This window comes from Notamacropus eugenii, chromosome 1 (assembly GCF_028372415.1).
Source record: "Notamacropus eugenii isolate mMacEug1 chromosome 1, mMacEug1.pri_v2, whole genome shotgun sequence".
Taxonomy (NCBI): Eukaryota; Metazoa; Chordata; class Mammalia; order Diprotodontia; family Macropodidae; genus Notamacropus; species Notamacropus eugenii.
The window spans coordinates 14,219,588-14,236,212 of record NC_092872.1 but is presented as its reverse complement, the minus strand read 5'-3'; the positions used below and the strand labels follow the sequence as shown (position 1 = coordinate 14,236,212).

General features: G+C 41.0%; 1 protein-coding gene across 1 annotated transcript in view; it reads right to left on the bottom strand.

Moving 5' to 3' along the window:
* Positions 1-11,802, bottom strand: part of SUSD3 (sushi domain containing 3) — a 65,796-nt gene extending 53,994 nt beyond the window's left edge. Inside the window, exon 1 of the mRNA XM_072654358.1 lies at positions 11,231-11,802. Coding sequence (XP_072510459.1) covers positions 11,231-11,324 — 94 coding nt within the window. The 5' untranslated portion in view covers positions 11,325-11,802. The remainder of the gene's footprint in view (positions 1-11,230) is intronic.
* Between the last annotated feature and the right edge of the window lie 4,823 nt (positions 11,803-16,625).

The following is a 16,625-nucleotide window of genomic DNA, read 5'->3' as shown; positions in this document are numbered from 1 at the left end:
TATCAAGTCTAAATTTTCCCCTTTGTAGTATCCACTCACTACTCCTAACTACTCTTTGGGGTTAAGAAGAAGTATATTCTCTCTTCCACATAAAAGCTCTTCAAATACTTGAACACAACTGACAAGTCCGTCCTCCCTTCCCCTTCCCTCCAGGCTAAAAATTTCCAATTCTTACAACAGAACTTTATATAGCATAAAACAGATCCTTCATTATCCTGGTTTCACTCCTCTGAATATTCTCTAGTTTATCAATGTTCTACCAGAACTGAACACAGAGTTCCAGATAAGGACTGACCAGGGCTTATCACCTGCCAAATAAAAGAGATTGTTCTAAAAGTGTTAACAAATTTGTTCCATTTGTCTATTTCTTGTCCTCCTGTTAACCCATATATTTATGAAAGCTCTTAGAAACCTCTTGCTCAGATGAGTCTTACACCAAACTTTCTATAGACTTGCTTTTTATGGTGTTTTGAGATAAGAAACTCCTTGGCAGAGTGGACAGGTCCCCAACTTTAAGGTCAAGAAGTCTTATGGGCAAGTTATTTAATCACTGAGTGTCTAAGGCAACTCTAAAAGACAAAGTTGTGGAGCAGGTGCTGATCTGCAGGAGTCCTCTGCAGCAATGACATCTCAGGTTCAATTCCATCCCATCCTAAGAGGAAACACTTTTCATAACCTTTTACTATTCTCCTCCGTAACAGAATTAATGGTTTAAGTCAGGATTGCCTGCAGTTGCCATTGATTCTTGTTTGGCAAAGAGGACAAATGGTTTTTGGGTTCCTTGGTTCTTCTACTTCTGGTGACTTCCATTTCATTTCAGTCTTTAAAGGAAAAGAGCGATCAATATCACTGCTTCTTTCCGGTTTATTTGTCATCAACAGCTCATTTGAATAGGTTGGGTTGAATCCTTTGTAATTGTTCTCAATGACTTCTTATCTTTAGCTTTTTGACAAATTTGACGTTGCTTTTGACCTTTTCTCTAATTCTAACTTTGCTAACTAATCAATGGATTAACTACACACGTTAATCTGATAGGAATTCCACATCAATAACTAGTAACTTCCCATCTGCTAAAATATAGTTAAGCTTTATTTTTATAAGTGTCTTAAAGATGTAAATATTACCTATTATTGTTATAACACTCTAGGGTTTGCAACGTCCTTTACATGTGAGCTCATTTGATCTTTAGACAACCCTGTGAGTCAGGTACTACTATTGCCCCTATTTTATGGATGAGGAAACTGAGGTACAGAGAAGTGAAGTGATTTGCTCACAGCTAAGTAGCTAAATTGGATTCAAACTCAGGTTTTCATGATTCCAAGGGCTGGACTCTTATCGACTGTGCCACCTATCATCCAACAAGCAGCTACAGTGTGTTCAGTGGTAAAGAAACTGTATCCCATGACCACAAAGTGCTCTCCAGTTCCAACTCCCCTTTCCACAAATGTGACTGACCACAGTGAGGATAATTATCACAGGAACCAACATTTGCATATGACTTTAAAAGCTCCTGATTACCCATGGGATATCCAAAAGCAAACTCTATCCTTTAGTTAATCAATCAACACTTTTACTTAATACTTATGTGCTAGGTGCTAGGGACACAAATAGGTAAGAAAACACCTACACAGAAGAAGTTTGCACAATATAGAGATACAAGTGCACGTATAAATGTATGCACAATGAATAATTTATAAGATCATTTGAGAAAAGCACACTAGCGGATGGGGGCTAGAGAGAAGAAATTCGGAAAGACTTCTGTAGAAAGAAGTGATTAAACTGAAATTTAAAAGAAAAATATTCCAAGTGGCAGAAGTGAAGAGGGAATGCATTCTAGACATGAGATCAGGTAGTTACAAAAGCATGGCCTCAGGTGATGGAGGAGTGGTTCGTGCTGTGGAAGAAAGAGAGAGAAGGCCAGTTTAGCTGGATTTCAGAGTGGAGTGCCTGAGGAAGAAAGAGCCATGATGTCCACTGAGGTCAGAAAGATAAGATGAGGGTCAGGTTATGGGTGGAAACTAAAGAGAGGAATAGACACTTTTTCCTAGAAGCAAAATGGAGACACCAGAATTAATAAGAGGGGAGAAGTGACAGATCTTCACTTACAGAAAATCACTTAGGAGACTGTGCAGACAATAGCCTGGAGTGCAGAGAGACGAGCCAGGGAAACAAATAGAAAAACCAAAAGAAATAGACAAAGAAGTTGTCATGATTTAGGTAAAGAAAGGTGGGGAGGGTTTGAGGTTCTTGTAGCTGTGGGAGCTAAGAGGAAGGGTTAGATGAAAAGGACACCACGGAGACAGAAATGAAAATATTTGGCAACTGGTGTCATTGACAGAAAGTGAATTTTGGAAGAAAGGAGGGTTTGAGGGGAAACATAATGAGCCCAGTTTGGGACATATTGAATCTGAGATGTTTCTGGGACATTCAGTTTGAAATATCAAATGGGCAACTGGTCACACTGGACTAAAGGTCAAGAGAGAGTGGGGCTAGATATATAGATGTAACCTGCATGGAGAACTTAGACCCATGGGTGACAAACAGATTAGAGAGAGAGAGACAGAGATAGAATGATGAGAGGGAGAGAATAAAAGGGTCTAGGACAGAACCTTAAAGTATGCTCACTATTAGGGGGTGGGGTGGGTTACATGATGAGCCAGGAAAGGAGCTGGAGAAGAAGCAGGTGAACAGGCAGGAAAGAATGATGTCACAAAAATCCAAAGGAGAGTACCCAGGAAGAAAAGGGAGTCAACGCTATCAATGCACAGATGTTTGGGTTTTTTTAATTAGTTATTTATTTATTTTTAGTTTACAGCATTTAGTTCCACAAGCTTTTGAGTTTTAAATTTTCTTCCCCTCTCTCTTCTCCCATCCCCAAGAGGGCATGCAATCTGATACAGGTTCTATATATACACTCACATTACATATATTTTCACATTAGTCGTATTGTAAAGAAGAATTATAACCAATGGAATGAACCACAGGAAAGAAGAAACAAAATGAAAAACAGAGAGAGCAAACAGTTGCTTTGATCTGCATTCAGACATTCTCTGGATGTCGATGGCATTTTCCATCATGAGTCTTGTGGAGTTGTCTTAGAACCCTGCATTGCTGAGAAGAGTCAAGTCTATCAAAGTCAGTCAGCGCACAATGTGGCTGTCACTGTGTACTGTGTTCTCCTGGTACAGATATGGTTTAAAAAAAAAAAGAATTGAGGAAAAAAAAATCTGATTTGGCAATAAAGAGATTGTTGGCCCTTTTGTCAAAAGCAGCTTATTGCAAAGGGTTGAGATTGGAAGATCAGGAAGTGGAAGCCATTGGTATAGGTGGCTTTTTCTAAGAGTTGGGGAGCACAAGTGACATAAAACACAATGAGGCAACAGTAAGGTTAAGTGGGATTTGTGGCCCCATTTGTGCACGTCATGGAAGGAACCAGTGAGACAGAGAAAGACCAAGATAAACAGAATCAGAGAATGAGTGGACCTTTGATCTGCTGGAAAAGATGGAAGTGAATAGGTTTCAAGCACACAGGTAGAGATGGGCCTTGGTGAGAAGAGCCACCTGGAGAATGATATGAAGGTTTATAGATAAATAGATAGGGTAAAGAGGCAGCTCACATCGTGTGGCCTCAATTTTCTCAGTAAAGTCATAGGCAAGGTCCTCCTCAGCTGAGAGAGAGAAGGTGAATAGAAGAGTTATATTCAAGAACCTTCTTAAATCTAGTTTCATCTGTTTCAACCTTCTCCTACGTATTCCTCTCCATGTACTTTACTCTCCAGCCGAGCTAAACCATTGAACATTTGTTTTGACAAATCCATTACTTTCTCAACTCTGTGCTTTTCCTCACACGGCACCCCTGTTGGTAACATTCCTTTATCTTCTCAGACAACAATCCATTCTAAGACTTAGTAAATAGCATCCAGAGTAGTTAGACTCATCTTTGCAAGTTCAAATCCAGCCTCAGACACTTAATTGCTGTATGACCCTGGGCAAGTCATTTAACTCTGTTTGTCTCAGTTTCCCCATCTGTAAAATTAGCTGGAGAAGGAAATAGCCAACTTACTCCAGTATCTTTGCCAAGAAAATCCTAAATGGGGTCATGAAGAGTTGGATACGACTGAAACTACTGAATAACAGATTGCATGTAGAAGTTAAGTGCCTTGCCCTGGATAGTAGAGAAGGGGAATTTGATCCCATGTCTTCTTAACTCCAACCCCAGTGCTCTATCTATAATGCCATATTGCATCTTTATTTCTCAAAAGCTCTTTTTATGTTCTATTTTGTAATATACTTAGTGCCTATTTGTTGTATAGGTTTACATTTTTGAGTATTTTTCTTAACTTTCCTGCTAGATTTGTAAGCTCCATGAGATCAGGGACCAAACTTTAATTATATTTGATTCTCCCAAAGGGATAGGACAAAGTGCTTTGCACATTCTCTAATACTTCAGTCAGTGACTTTATGCTCCTTCCACAAACACATCTTATAACCTCTTTCAAATTTAAGGAGACCATTTCATGAATACCCGTGGTCCCCCACAAAAAATATCTGCAGTTAGCTAGCTTCATCCTTAGAAAATAGACACCCAAAGGAGATGAAAAATAGATTTAAAACTTAACAGAAGTTTTTCTGAACCAGACATCACAACAGAACAGTAGTAATAGTAAAGGCACAGATCATAAAATGTGTCAAATTTAACAGCGTTTACCTCCAAATGAAATCTATAAAATAGCTGCAGTCCCAGCGTGGAATCCATGTTGCCCATGGAAGGCAACAATCCGTAGGAACTCAACCAATACCAATGAAATATTGATAAACCTCAAACAAAAGGCTGGCTCACATGATGGATTTATTTACAGAAAGAAAGGAGTTTATAATAGCAATAAAAGGCTGTCATTTTCACCAGAAATCACGAAAAGGTTATCTTTAAGGAGTCTGGATTTAATGATCAGTAAAGACTATGCAAGGAAACAGCAGAAATGGTGTGACTGGTTACAGAAAATGGTTACAGAAAATTCACATAAATCAACACCTACAAAGACACAATCAAGTGGCCAGGAATTATACACAAGATACTTGTTATCCCACATCAATGGACAGATGAAAAATTCTTATATTACAAAATATAGACCCCTACATATCCTTGAGAACTTAAGCTGTACTGGAACCAGACCATTATCACAGTCCAAAACATTACCCACAATTGTCAGGGAATAAAAGTGATCCATAAAAATGGAAGAATAATGGTTTTTAATACGTCATCATAGCATAGTCATGATTTCCAAATTAAGTTGAATGTAAAGCTTTCAAAATGGAGAGAACTAATGGAAAAAATTAAAATCACTTGGAAACTCTTCTCCAGGCTTTGCTCCTGATTTTTACTCTTCCACCTTTATCCCAAGCAGGCTTCTCACTCTGGAGATTCCATTGCCCCAGTGTCTGTCGTCCCCCTGCCCATTGGTGAATTTCTGCCCAAAACTTTCATTTGAGGCTGCGCTTAGAGCTGTCATGCTCACTCCCCTCCCTGGTTCTGTTCCTATCTGGACTTTTTTTATACCTCCCTTATTTTCAGTTCCCCCCAGCCTTACAGCTCCCTTTTATGTTCATCTTCTCCTATCAGAACGTAAACTCCTTGAGGGTAGGTACTATCTTTTTCCAGTGTTTAGCATAGTACCTGGCCCATTTTTGTTGTTGAATCAAGTAGTCATATCTGACTGTTCATGACCCCATTTGGGGTTTTCTTGGTAAAGATACTAGAGTGATGATTTGCCATTTCCTTCTCCAGGTCATTTTACAGATGAGAAAACTTAGGCAAACGGGGGAAGTGACTTGCCCAGAATCCCACAGCTAGCAAGTGTCTGAGTTCATATTTGAATTCAAATACTCCCGATTCCAGGTTCAACACTCTAGCCACTATGCCACCTAGTTACCCCTGCGCATACTTAATAAATGCTTTCTGTCTAACAGGATGAAGTTCATATCATCTCTATTTTCATATGTACTACTGAGGTTGTCTTAAAGATGCTTTCAGTGAACCTACGGATGCCCTTCTCGCCTAATACTTTTATTCAATTATAAAAAGCAGTCATTTTATCCATCTGCTCATCAGTCCTCAGAAGAGAAAATATAATGGAACAGCAGGATAGAAACTTGTCCCAAGACCATTTCTATCTAAAAATCTGAGAAGAATGAAATATGGGAAATCATAGAAACCACGTAACGCATTGCTGTTAGCTGAAAAAAATTTAGTATCTGTCAAACACCTAGAACAAGAGGTGGCTGGTGGTTAGGATTCTACATCAGAAGCTAGATATATGTCCTATACTTCCAGATGACAAAGGAACATAGACCTCAAAACATCTTTGAAAGCTCAACAAATAAATAATGAGAGACCTGGAACATCACCACAGATTGTTGCCCACAACTGCTCAAACATAACATTGTTCCATAAAAAATTGAGATCAACATTTTCAATAATTGATGTCACTGTACCAAATTCTCAGCCTCTCCAAGTTGCATGATACCAAAAGCCCAACAAAATATAAGGGACTTGGAGAAGAAATCAGTCATAAAGGAAGAGGGTGAAGGACAAATAACCCCTATTCTTCTGTCTCCTATTGGAATTGTCTTCAGGATGCTTTCAGTGAGCCTATGAAAAATGAGCTTATATCCAGATATTTTTATTCCATTAAAAAATCAGTTATTTATCCATTTATGCAAGTCTTCATAACATTAAATATAGAAGAAAAACGGCAGAATAAAGACTTGCTCCAACAGCACTTCTCTCTGAACTCTACCCAAAAGGATAAGAAGAAAAATAATAATAGCTGACATTTATGTACAACTACAAGGCTTAAAAAGCACTTTGTACAATAACGGCTTACATTTATATCATATATCTGTATGTATATAGAGATATATGACATGTACATATTATACACACATATATATTTATATACACACATATTAATTCCTTTGATCCCCACAATACAACTGTGCACTAATTACTGGAAGCATTATTACACCCATTTTACAGATGAGGAAACGGAGGCTTGGGAAGATTAAATGACTTGCCCAAGGTCATGAGGTCCAACAATACATGTTAGGTGAAAAGATTTAAGCCTAAGTCTTCCCTGGCTCCAGGTCCAGCATTCTTTCCATTGCACCATGCTTCATCTCCGAAAAGGGATAAGAAACAGAGTGAGAATGGGCTAATGCAATCCATCTCTACCAATAGAAAAATAGTGCTAATGCCCCAGGAGAGTTATCTTTGTATGACACACACACACACACTGTACATTTTCCCCAAAGCATGAAGCCTTTAAGGGAATACTGATGGAAAACAAAACAAAAACAAAAAACCACATTTGCAATTATACATCCTAAACTGGCCAGAGCCAAGAGTAATGCAGTCAGCAGAAGTACGTAAGAAACACACCACCTGGAAGCATGAATTGCTTAGGACATGAAGAAAAGTCTCCTGACTTTTCTGATGCTGGTCAGTCATTATTCCAAAGACATGAGGGGACAGATATTAAATTGGTTAAGTAACTTTAGTATATTAAATTGGTTTAGTAACAGAATACTCATGAGTGATGGAGAAAGAATGGTCAGTGACCACAGGGAGCTCTTAATCAATGTCCATACTGCTCTGTAGATTATCTCAGTTTATATAGAACAGACATAGCCAACCAAGATAAAGGTCTCAGTACATAAAGCAGTAAATAAAAACTGGACTGACAAGGGAAGGAAAAAAATGAGAAAAGCTTCTAGCTTCTATAGAAGCTATATATCTCTAAGAAGCATTGGGTAGGATGATGAGATGAAATATATTTCTATATACAAGCATTAAAGGGTTTCAGACTATTTTACTCACTACTATACTGATCGTAGGGCAAACAATGGGATGGAGTGAAGAGCAAACTGAATTTGGTTTCAGAGGAATTCAGCTTTCCTTCCAGCTCCCTTACTTACAATTTGTGTGACCTTTTACAAGTCACTTCCCCTCTGTGAGGTTCAGTTTCCTCATTTGTAAAATGAGAAAGTTGGAACAAATGATCTCTCAGGTCTCTTCCAGCTCTTAATATCATGATCCTGAAGAGGAATGATTAGATTTTATTCTGTGTTTCAATATTATTATAAGTCTTTAACCAAGAAGACTCCCAATGAGTAATCTTGTCTCTGCATTCCTACTGGGAGTAATCAGAAGCAGTGTCAATTTCTAGATATCTACGAAATGCAGAGCTCTTTAATAATTGTTTATATCAGTGTAAAGACCACTCCTCCATAACCTGAGAGAGTTGGACCAGACAGTTTTGAAAGGCCCTATCCAATGATACCATTCAGTGGAAAAGGATCCAGCAGATCTGGTCAACCACTAGCTTCTAACCAGTCTCTCATTCTCTCATTCTCTCATTCTCTCATTCTCTCTCTCTCTCTCTCTCTCTCTCTCTCTCTCTCTTCTAAAATGATCATGTTATTAAAAATCATCATAATTAACAAGCCTCTAGTGAGGCTTTATAGTATGTTCAGTCCTGGCTAGGATATGTGCTATGGGGAATACAAAACATATATAGACATAGTCTTTATCCTGAAAGTAGTAGGGCTGATGGCCCATTTTTGAAAAAAACTAATTGGGGTCATACATTAATATGTTCATTACATATAAAAGAATCTATAATAACCATTGAACTATATGTCACAGACTAGGAGTGAAAGGAATTTGCAGGAGAGTGAATACAATTAATAATAGCTAACACTTACATAATTGCTAATTAGACCATGTACGTACAAACACATACCATAACCTCAAGTTGTCTCCCAGATAGAATGAAAACTCCTTGAGAGCAGGGACTTTTTTGTGTTGTTTTTGTATCTCCTGACCTTCCACAAGGTCTGGCACATGATAGGTGTTTAATAATGCTTGTCAATGGATATACTGCAAAGTACTCTCATGTTTTGTTATCTCATTTGAACTTCACAACAGCCTTGTGATAGAGGTATGGTAGTTATTTTATGCCCATTTTGCAGAAAAGAAAATAGTGGTGCAAAGAAGTTAATATGTGCATGGCTACACAGCTACTAAGTGTGAGAGGTAGGATCTGAACCTTCCTGGCTCCCTGCCCAGCACTCTATTCACTACACCCATATAATTGTCATACCTGTAGAATGAGAAAATTCTCTCAGTAGAGTACAGAAGATATGAAACAATCAAAATCTCTAAATGTTTTCATCCCTTGTTTCAATCTTCTTTTTAAAGTGCTCACACACCTACTACTCTGTCCATTTTCATGGCAGAAACAACATCCTGGCTTCATATTCTTTGAGACAAGTGGCACACTTGTCAGGAGAGTATCATTTGTCTTTCTAGCAGAAGGCTGAGAGTGAATACGCCATTTCTGTGAAGAGTTCTTTCCCTGAAAATTTTCAATATGTGCTTTTCACAGGCACTGCATTTAATTCAATGTTCCTAGAACTAAAAACCATCTTCAGTCCTTGCCAGTCATACTAAGTTTTGTGAGAATTCCTGCTTGCATGGACTACTTGGTAATGTTGACTTGCAGTAACACATTCCAGTTTGGGGCTTTTAAAGTCACTGTCCTCTAGCAAATCCCATCCAGGGAGCAGAAATAATTCAATTATATCAATGTAACTTGCTTTCATCCATTAAGGGTCCCAAAAACAAATTTCTGCGAAGAGGCATTTGTTTCTCAGAAGCCTGCCACTAACGTCATTGTAAAACAGACAGGACAACATGAGTGACTGATTTCTGAATGTCACTGCTTCCTGAGCAAAGACCCAAATATCTTCTGCAGCTGTCACTGGTACTGTGCTAAGAGATGGGAGCTGAGGCATGGAATTTTAAGATTGGGAGGCAGATTGCCATAATATTTTGAAATCATCCCTTTTTAAAAAGACTCCCTACACTAAAGAAATCCATTTCAGATCCTCCCTAAAGGCTCCAAATCTGGTGCAGTGAAAAGAGTACTGGATTTGAAATCAGAGAAAAGGGTCAGAATGTCTACCCCTTACCATCTGTGCCACCTTAGACACATCACCTTAACCTTTCTGGGCTACAGTTTCTTCATCTGTAAAGTGGACTGGATGTCCTCTCTGGTCTTTTCCAGCCCTAAGCCTACAATTCTAAATTCGTCACTCCAATCGGCGTGCCTGTTCTTTGCAAGGGAATGTGGGGATCCAGTCACAATTCTCAAAATTGGTCATTTAGAAGGGTGCGTTGACCCCTTTCCAAGGTAAATCACATCTATTTAATTATTTTAAACGCTCTTCCATCAAACTTTGTTTAAAAACAAAACCCGATACCGTCCTAGACGTAAACCTAAAGACCACGTCTGGGGATTGTCATCTATGGCTAAACGTCTGCTCATGTTAGAGTTCTGTCTCTAACACTTGGGTTAGCGCTTGCCCGCTTTCACAGCCGATGGGGGTTAAGTTCCTATTTCAAAACTGCCTCAGCATTTCTCCACAGCTGAAAGGAAGAGTTACAGAAGCAACACATCCGCACCTACCGCCGCCCACGGAGATCTGTGAGCTAGGAGGGCTGATCTGGGGGCCCTCGTTTGAAAAATAAAGTTCAGCAAACCCGAACCTCGGGTTAAAAGGGGAAGACAAAGGGTTAACGTGGTTCTCAGCTAGTCCGATAAAACCGTGTGCGTGTGTGTGTGTGTCTGTGTGTGCGTGTGTGCGTGTGTCTGTGTCTGTGTGTGTGCCTGCCCCAGCCCGGCGTCGAAGATCCCTCCGGTTATCTCGTCACTTATCCCAGTTCTTTTCTGCAAGGCTCTGCAGAAAGCCCGACAAATTATCTGACCTAAAGGGAAGACTGTTTCACCACCACCATTGACATCACTTCCCTCCTTATCCTCGGGGCTACGGTATTAAACCCTGCGCGGCGAGGAGGGAGCTTTCCTGTCCGGGGAGTCGTGAAGTCTCCCCGAAAGGCCGTGGCAGCCAAATCCAGGTGTTTCCTCCCCCTCTCGGCGCCGCCCCGCCCGCAGCTCCCCAGGGCCAGCTGGCACCTCCAGGGCACAGAAGCCCAGGGGCATCCTCGTCCCTGAGCGGAGCAGGCGAAGACTCAGAGCTGTGGGGCTCCCGCAGCCGCGGGGCTCCGGCGCCTGGGCACTTTTCTCTCTTTCAACTTAAAACAGCGTGGGGCAGTCAGTCCCGGTGTGGGGGCCGCCCCGCCCCCACCCCACCCCCAAGTCCGTCTCACCTGTGCGGTTCTTCGGGACCGGATCTTCGCTCTCGTCCGCCAGCACCGCCGTCCGGGACACATCGAGGCCCGACGCCGCCGTGGCTGCGGGCATAGCTCCGCGCCACTTTGCGCTGCCCCCGCCGTCTCGCCCGGGAGCACCAGGCTCCGGCAGGAACCGGGAGATAGTGAGAGGAGGGAGCGGGGGAGAAAGGAGGGGAAGAAAAGGAGGAGAAGGAGAGAGGGAAGAGGCGGGCTGGGCACGGGAGGGCAGCGCTTTCTGGGGGCCTCGGTCCGGTCCGTCCTGCTCTCTGTCCCGTACAGCTCTGCTCCTTCCCTGCCCCTGCCTCTGGCGGGCGCCCAGCCCAGCCTGGCCAGGAGCCACTCAGCCCCCAAACGGTGACAGCTCCATGCAGCCTTCTAGGGCGCTGGGTCCCGAGCGCTGGGCCGCTGTCCCTGGGCAGTGGAACTGCTGGGCAGGGGCGGGCTGGGGCGGGGACGGGGGCTGGGGCAGGGGCAGGGGCTAGGGCTGGGGCTGGGGCAGGGGAGGCGCTATGCTAGAAAGAACCCGCGCCTTAGCTCTACCTCGGCTCTCGCAGCCGGAGCTGGGAGCTCAATTTTCCTTCGGCGACCGCCCCGCCCTTTCTTCCCCCACCCCTCCGCTAGCCCAGCCCAGCCCAAGCCTCCCTGCAGTAGCTTCTGGGGCCCTAGTGGAGCGGGCTGAGAAATGAGGAGCTGCCTCCAAGGGGCGGGGCCGTCAGGGGCGGGGTCTTGTGCAGGTGAGGTGGCTGTGGCCATGGAAGACCCTAAAGATTGGGGAAAAGGCGCTGCACAGATGTGCACGGCTACCCTGCACAGCGGAGGAGGAGGGAATATTTCATACGGATGACAGACTACCTACAGGTCTAAGCAGGTGCATGCAAAGGGGACCCCACGAACCTTCCCTCCCTCTTGTCACAAGTACACAGCCCCAGACCAGGATTGTCCTCCAAAACAAAAGCTCACATTTCAACTGGACTTTCAAGTTTTCAAAGTCCTTTTCTCAAAAGCCCCTCTATGAGACAGGTCGTGCAAGTGTGATGATTATCTCCATCTTACAGCTGGGAAAACTGAACCTCAGAGAAGTGGAAGCAACATGCCTAGGTCCAGGAGATAAATGTCAAAAGGGCTTAGAACCCAGATTTCAACTCCAAGGCCAGGACCCTTAGAGGTACATTTCCTTTCAGTAAATTCAGTCTCACAGATCTCTAAATTGTAAGAAATCTTAGAAATCATCTAGTCAAAACCCCTTATTTTACAAATGAGATAACTGAAGTCTCCAAAGGGGAAAGAACTTGCCCAACGTCACAAAGTTAGTGACAGAACCTAGACTAGAATTTAGGTCTTCATCAAGCAGTCTCTCTCTTCATAATAGGCAAGCAGCTATTCACTCTGGAGCTCATAGATCAGACCCTACCTACCTAGCACAGAGTGGATATAATAACTTAATAGTAACTGTTTCTTTTTTACCAAGGAACCCTGAGGGTCTTCCCCTCCCAGTTTGATTTTTTTTTTTTTTTATTAAAGGGGTCATTAAAGAAAGCCTATTCATTGAATGGGTATATCTCATTCAAAGTGAGAATGTGATAAGATCTTAGCCTGAAAGGGCCAGGGTCTCCCATTGCATCCTGGGCCATCTCCAGTCATCCTGATGAATATCAGGCCACTGGACCCAGATGGCTCAAGAGAAGGAAGTGAGGTTGGTGACCTCGTACAGCCCTCCTTCACTCAAACCAAAGTCAACTGCAAGTCGTATCATCATCTTGATGTCATGGTCCTCTTTGAGAATGAAGGACAAACACAAGGCAGCTATGATATTGGGAAGAGCACTGGATTTGGAACCAAAAGACCTGAACTCAATTCTTATTAGCTGTGTGGCTTTATCTAACCTTCTGAACCTCAGTTTCCCATCTGTAAAATGGGCATGAGAATACTCAAAACCATCTCACAGGACTGTTTTGAGGATCAAGTGAGGAGAGATATAATGTGCTTTATAAAACCATAAAGTATTGCATCCTATAAAGTCTCCTGTCATTATTATCCCTGACTTCCTGTAATTAAACATCACGGTAGTGTCATCCAGGAGCTTATCTAAACTTTTTTTTTAGGGGGGGGGCAACGCTGTTTACATTTTTAGTCTATACTACCTTGTCTGTGGCAGTGAGGGCCTACTGTGTGAAGCAGGAATTTACTTTGTCCTAAACTTCTCTTTCTCTCAGGCTTCAAGGCTATTTATGTCTTTGAAGGAGAGGATCAGAGAAGGTGCATGCCTAATTACAGTATCAACAATCAGACTAACAAGTCCTCTATTAGCCTTGTGATTTTCTTCTAGTCATCCTCCTTCTCCTTTCCAAACTGAAGAAGCCTAAAACTGTGCCCTACTGGCATGGAAAAGAATATTCCTAATGAATGGGTCCTAGGAAATTCAGAGGTAGGTTACAGGACCCAAATTTTTCCTTCCATTTTTCCTCCCTCCCTCCATCTTCACTAAAGCTTCTTAGCTATGACAGACAAACCTTGGCAAAACTGTTTTGCTAACCAGGACTTCCAAGAACTTGGAAACATCATCTTGTATTTCCTTCTGTTATGGTTGAGGTAGAGATGAGAGAAGACAGAAGCAGCCTGTTCCAAGCATCCTTGTGCTAATGAAGTAGGAGGCAGAGTTAGGTGTGAGACCAATAATTGAACTTGGGTAGCCTGAGTCTGAATTTGTAGTCAACAAGGGGAAAACAATGTTCTGTGTAAGCTCTTTCTTCAGGAGGTGAATAAAAAGAAAACTCCTTGTATAAGATACATTATATTTTACATATGAATGTATGTGTCTTACACACAAATGTATACATGTATCTTATATATACATTATGTTTGTATAATACATAATTTTTCCTTTAAAATAATTTACTAATGCTCTTTTTAAATACATCACTCATTTGCCCTTCTACTAGAACCCTCCCTTGTAACAAATATAGTCAAACAAAACATCCTGACACATCCATATCTCATGCCCTATTCCACACCTGTCATCTACCAACTCTCTGAAGAGAGGCCAGAAGGATGATTAACCATCAGGACTCTGAAATCAGTATTGGATATTGCATGGTTCCAGTTCTTTCAGTGTTGTTCACCTTTACAGTATTGTGTTCCTTGTGGAAATCATTTCCCTGGTTCAGTCTATTTCATTCTATATCAGTTCACACAAGCCTTCTAAAATTTCTCTGAAGTCTTCACATTCATCATTTTGTAGGTACAATATTTCACCATATTCAGATTCAGTCACAATTTGTTTAGCCATTTCATAGTTAATGGGCACCCACTCTTGTTCCAGTTCTTTGCCATTATTTTATTATTATTTTTTAATTGTTGGATAGACATTCAATGAACTAGAGGACTTCCAAGCATTCTGGATGAAAAGACCAGTGATGAATAGAAAATTTTATTTTCAAATTCAAGACTCAAGAGAAGCACAAAAAGATAGACAGAAAAGGGAAATCATAAGGGACTTAATAAAGTTGGACTTTTTATATGGGAAGATGGTACTTGTAACTCATAAAAATTTTCTCATTATTAGAAGGAATATATATATATATATATATATATATATATATATATATATAGAGAGAGAGAGAGAGAGAGAGAGAGAGAGAGAGAGAGAGAGAGAGGGAGAGAGAGGGAGGGCACAGGTGTGAGTTGAATATGAAGGGATGATATCTAAAAACTAAAATTAAGGGGTGAAAGAGGAATATATTGGGAAAAAGGGAAAGGTAGAATGGAGTAAATGATCTCACATAAAATAGGCAAGAAAATGCTTTTATAGTTGAGGGGAAGAGGAAGGTGTAAGAAGGAGTGAGTGAACCTTATTCTCATCAGAATTGGCTCAGTGAGGTAATAACACACATTCAATTGGGTATAGAAATATATCTTACCCTCAGAAAAGAAGGGGGTAAGATAAGGGGGGTATGTGGGTGATAGAAGGAAGGGCAGACTGGGAAAGGAAGTAGTCAAAGAGAGAGAATAGAATAAATGGGGGGATCGGATGGAGGGAAATACAGTTAGCAATAGTAATTGGGGAAAAATTTGAAGCAAGTTTCTCTGATAAAGGCCTCAAGCACATAGAGAATAAGAGCTATTCCCCACTTGATAAATGATCAAAAAATGATAAAATGAACAGTTTTCAGATGAAGTAATCAAAGCTCTCTATAGCCATATGAGAAAATGTTCTCTAACTCACTACTGATGGGAGAAATGCAAATTAAAACAATTCTGAGGTATTACCCCATACCTATTAGATTGACTAATAGGACAGAAAAGGAAAATGACAAATGTTGGAAGGGGTGTGAGGAAAATGAGACATTAATACATTGTTGATGGAGTTGTGAACTGATTCAACCATTCTTCAAAACAATTTTGAACTATGCCCAAAGGGCTATAAAAGCATGCATACCCTTTTACCTAGCAATATCACTACTATGTTTGTTTCCCTAAAGAGATAAAAAAGGAAAAGGACCAACACGTACAAAAATATTTATAGTAGGTCTTTTCATGGGGGCAAAGAGTTGGAAATTGAGGAGATGCCCATCAATTGAGAAATGACTGAACAAATTGTGGTATGTGATTATGATGGAATACTATTGTGCTATAAGAAATGACGAGCAGGATACTCTCAGGAAAGTCTGAAAAAACTTACATGAGCTGATGCAAAGTGAAATGTATGCCATACAAAGTAATAGCAAAATTGTAAGTTGATCAGCTGTGAAGGACTTAGCTATTCTCAGCAATGCAATGATCCAAGACAACTCTGAAGGACTTATGATGAAAAATGCTTTATTTTTCTTGAGGGTTTTTGTTTGTTTGGTCTCTGTTTTCTTTCACAATATGACTGTTAGGGAAATGTTTTGCATGACTACACATGTATGACCTATATAAAAATAATTGTTGGTATTTTTCCTCTGCCATTAGACTATATGCCTGGCAGTAGTTAGGTCACAGAGGTATTTAGAGTTGAGTGACGTTTTGTGTGCATGATTCCAAATTACTTTCTAGAATGACTGAACTACAGCTCCGCCCACAGTGTTTTAGTTCACCTCTTTCCATGTTGTTGTGGTTGAGTTGAGCTTTTTTTTTCAATCATATTGGATTCTTTATTACCCTGTTTGGGATTTTCTTGACAAATATACGTCAGTGGTTTGCCATTTCCCTCTCCCTCTCACTTTATAGATGAGGAAATAGAGGCAAACAGAGTTAAGTGACTTGTCCAAGGTCACACAGCTAGTAAGTGTCTGAGGTCTTCTTGACTCCAGACTGGGCCTTCTATCCACTATGCCACCTAACTGCCTTGCCTCTTCCTATAGGATGTCCAAAATTGACCATTATTGTCTTT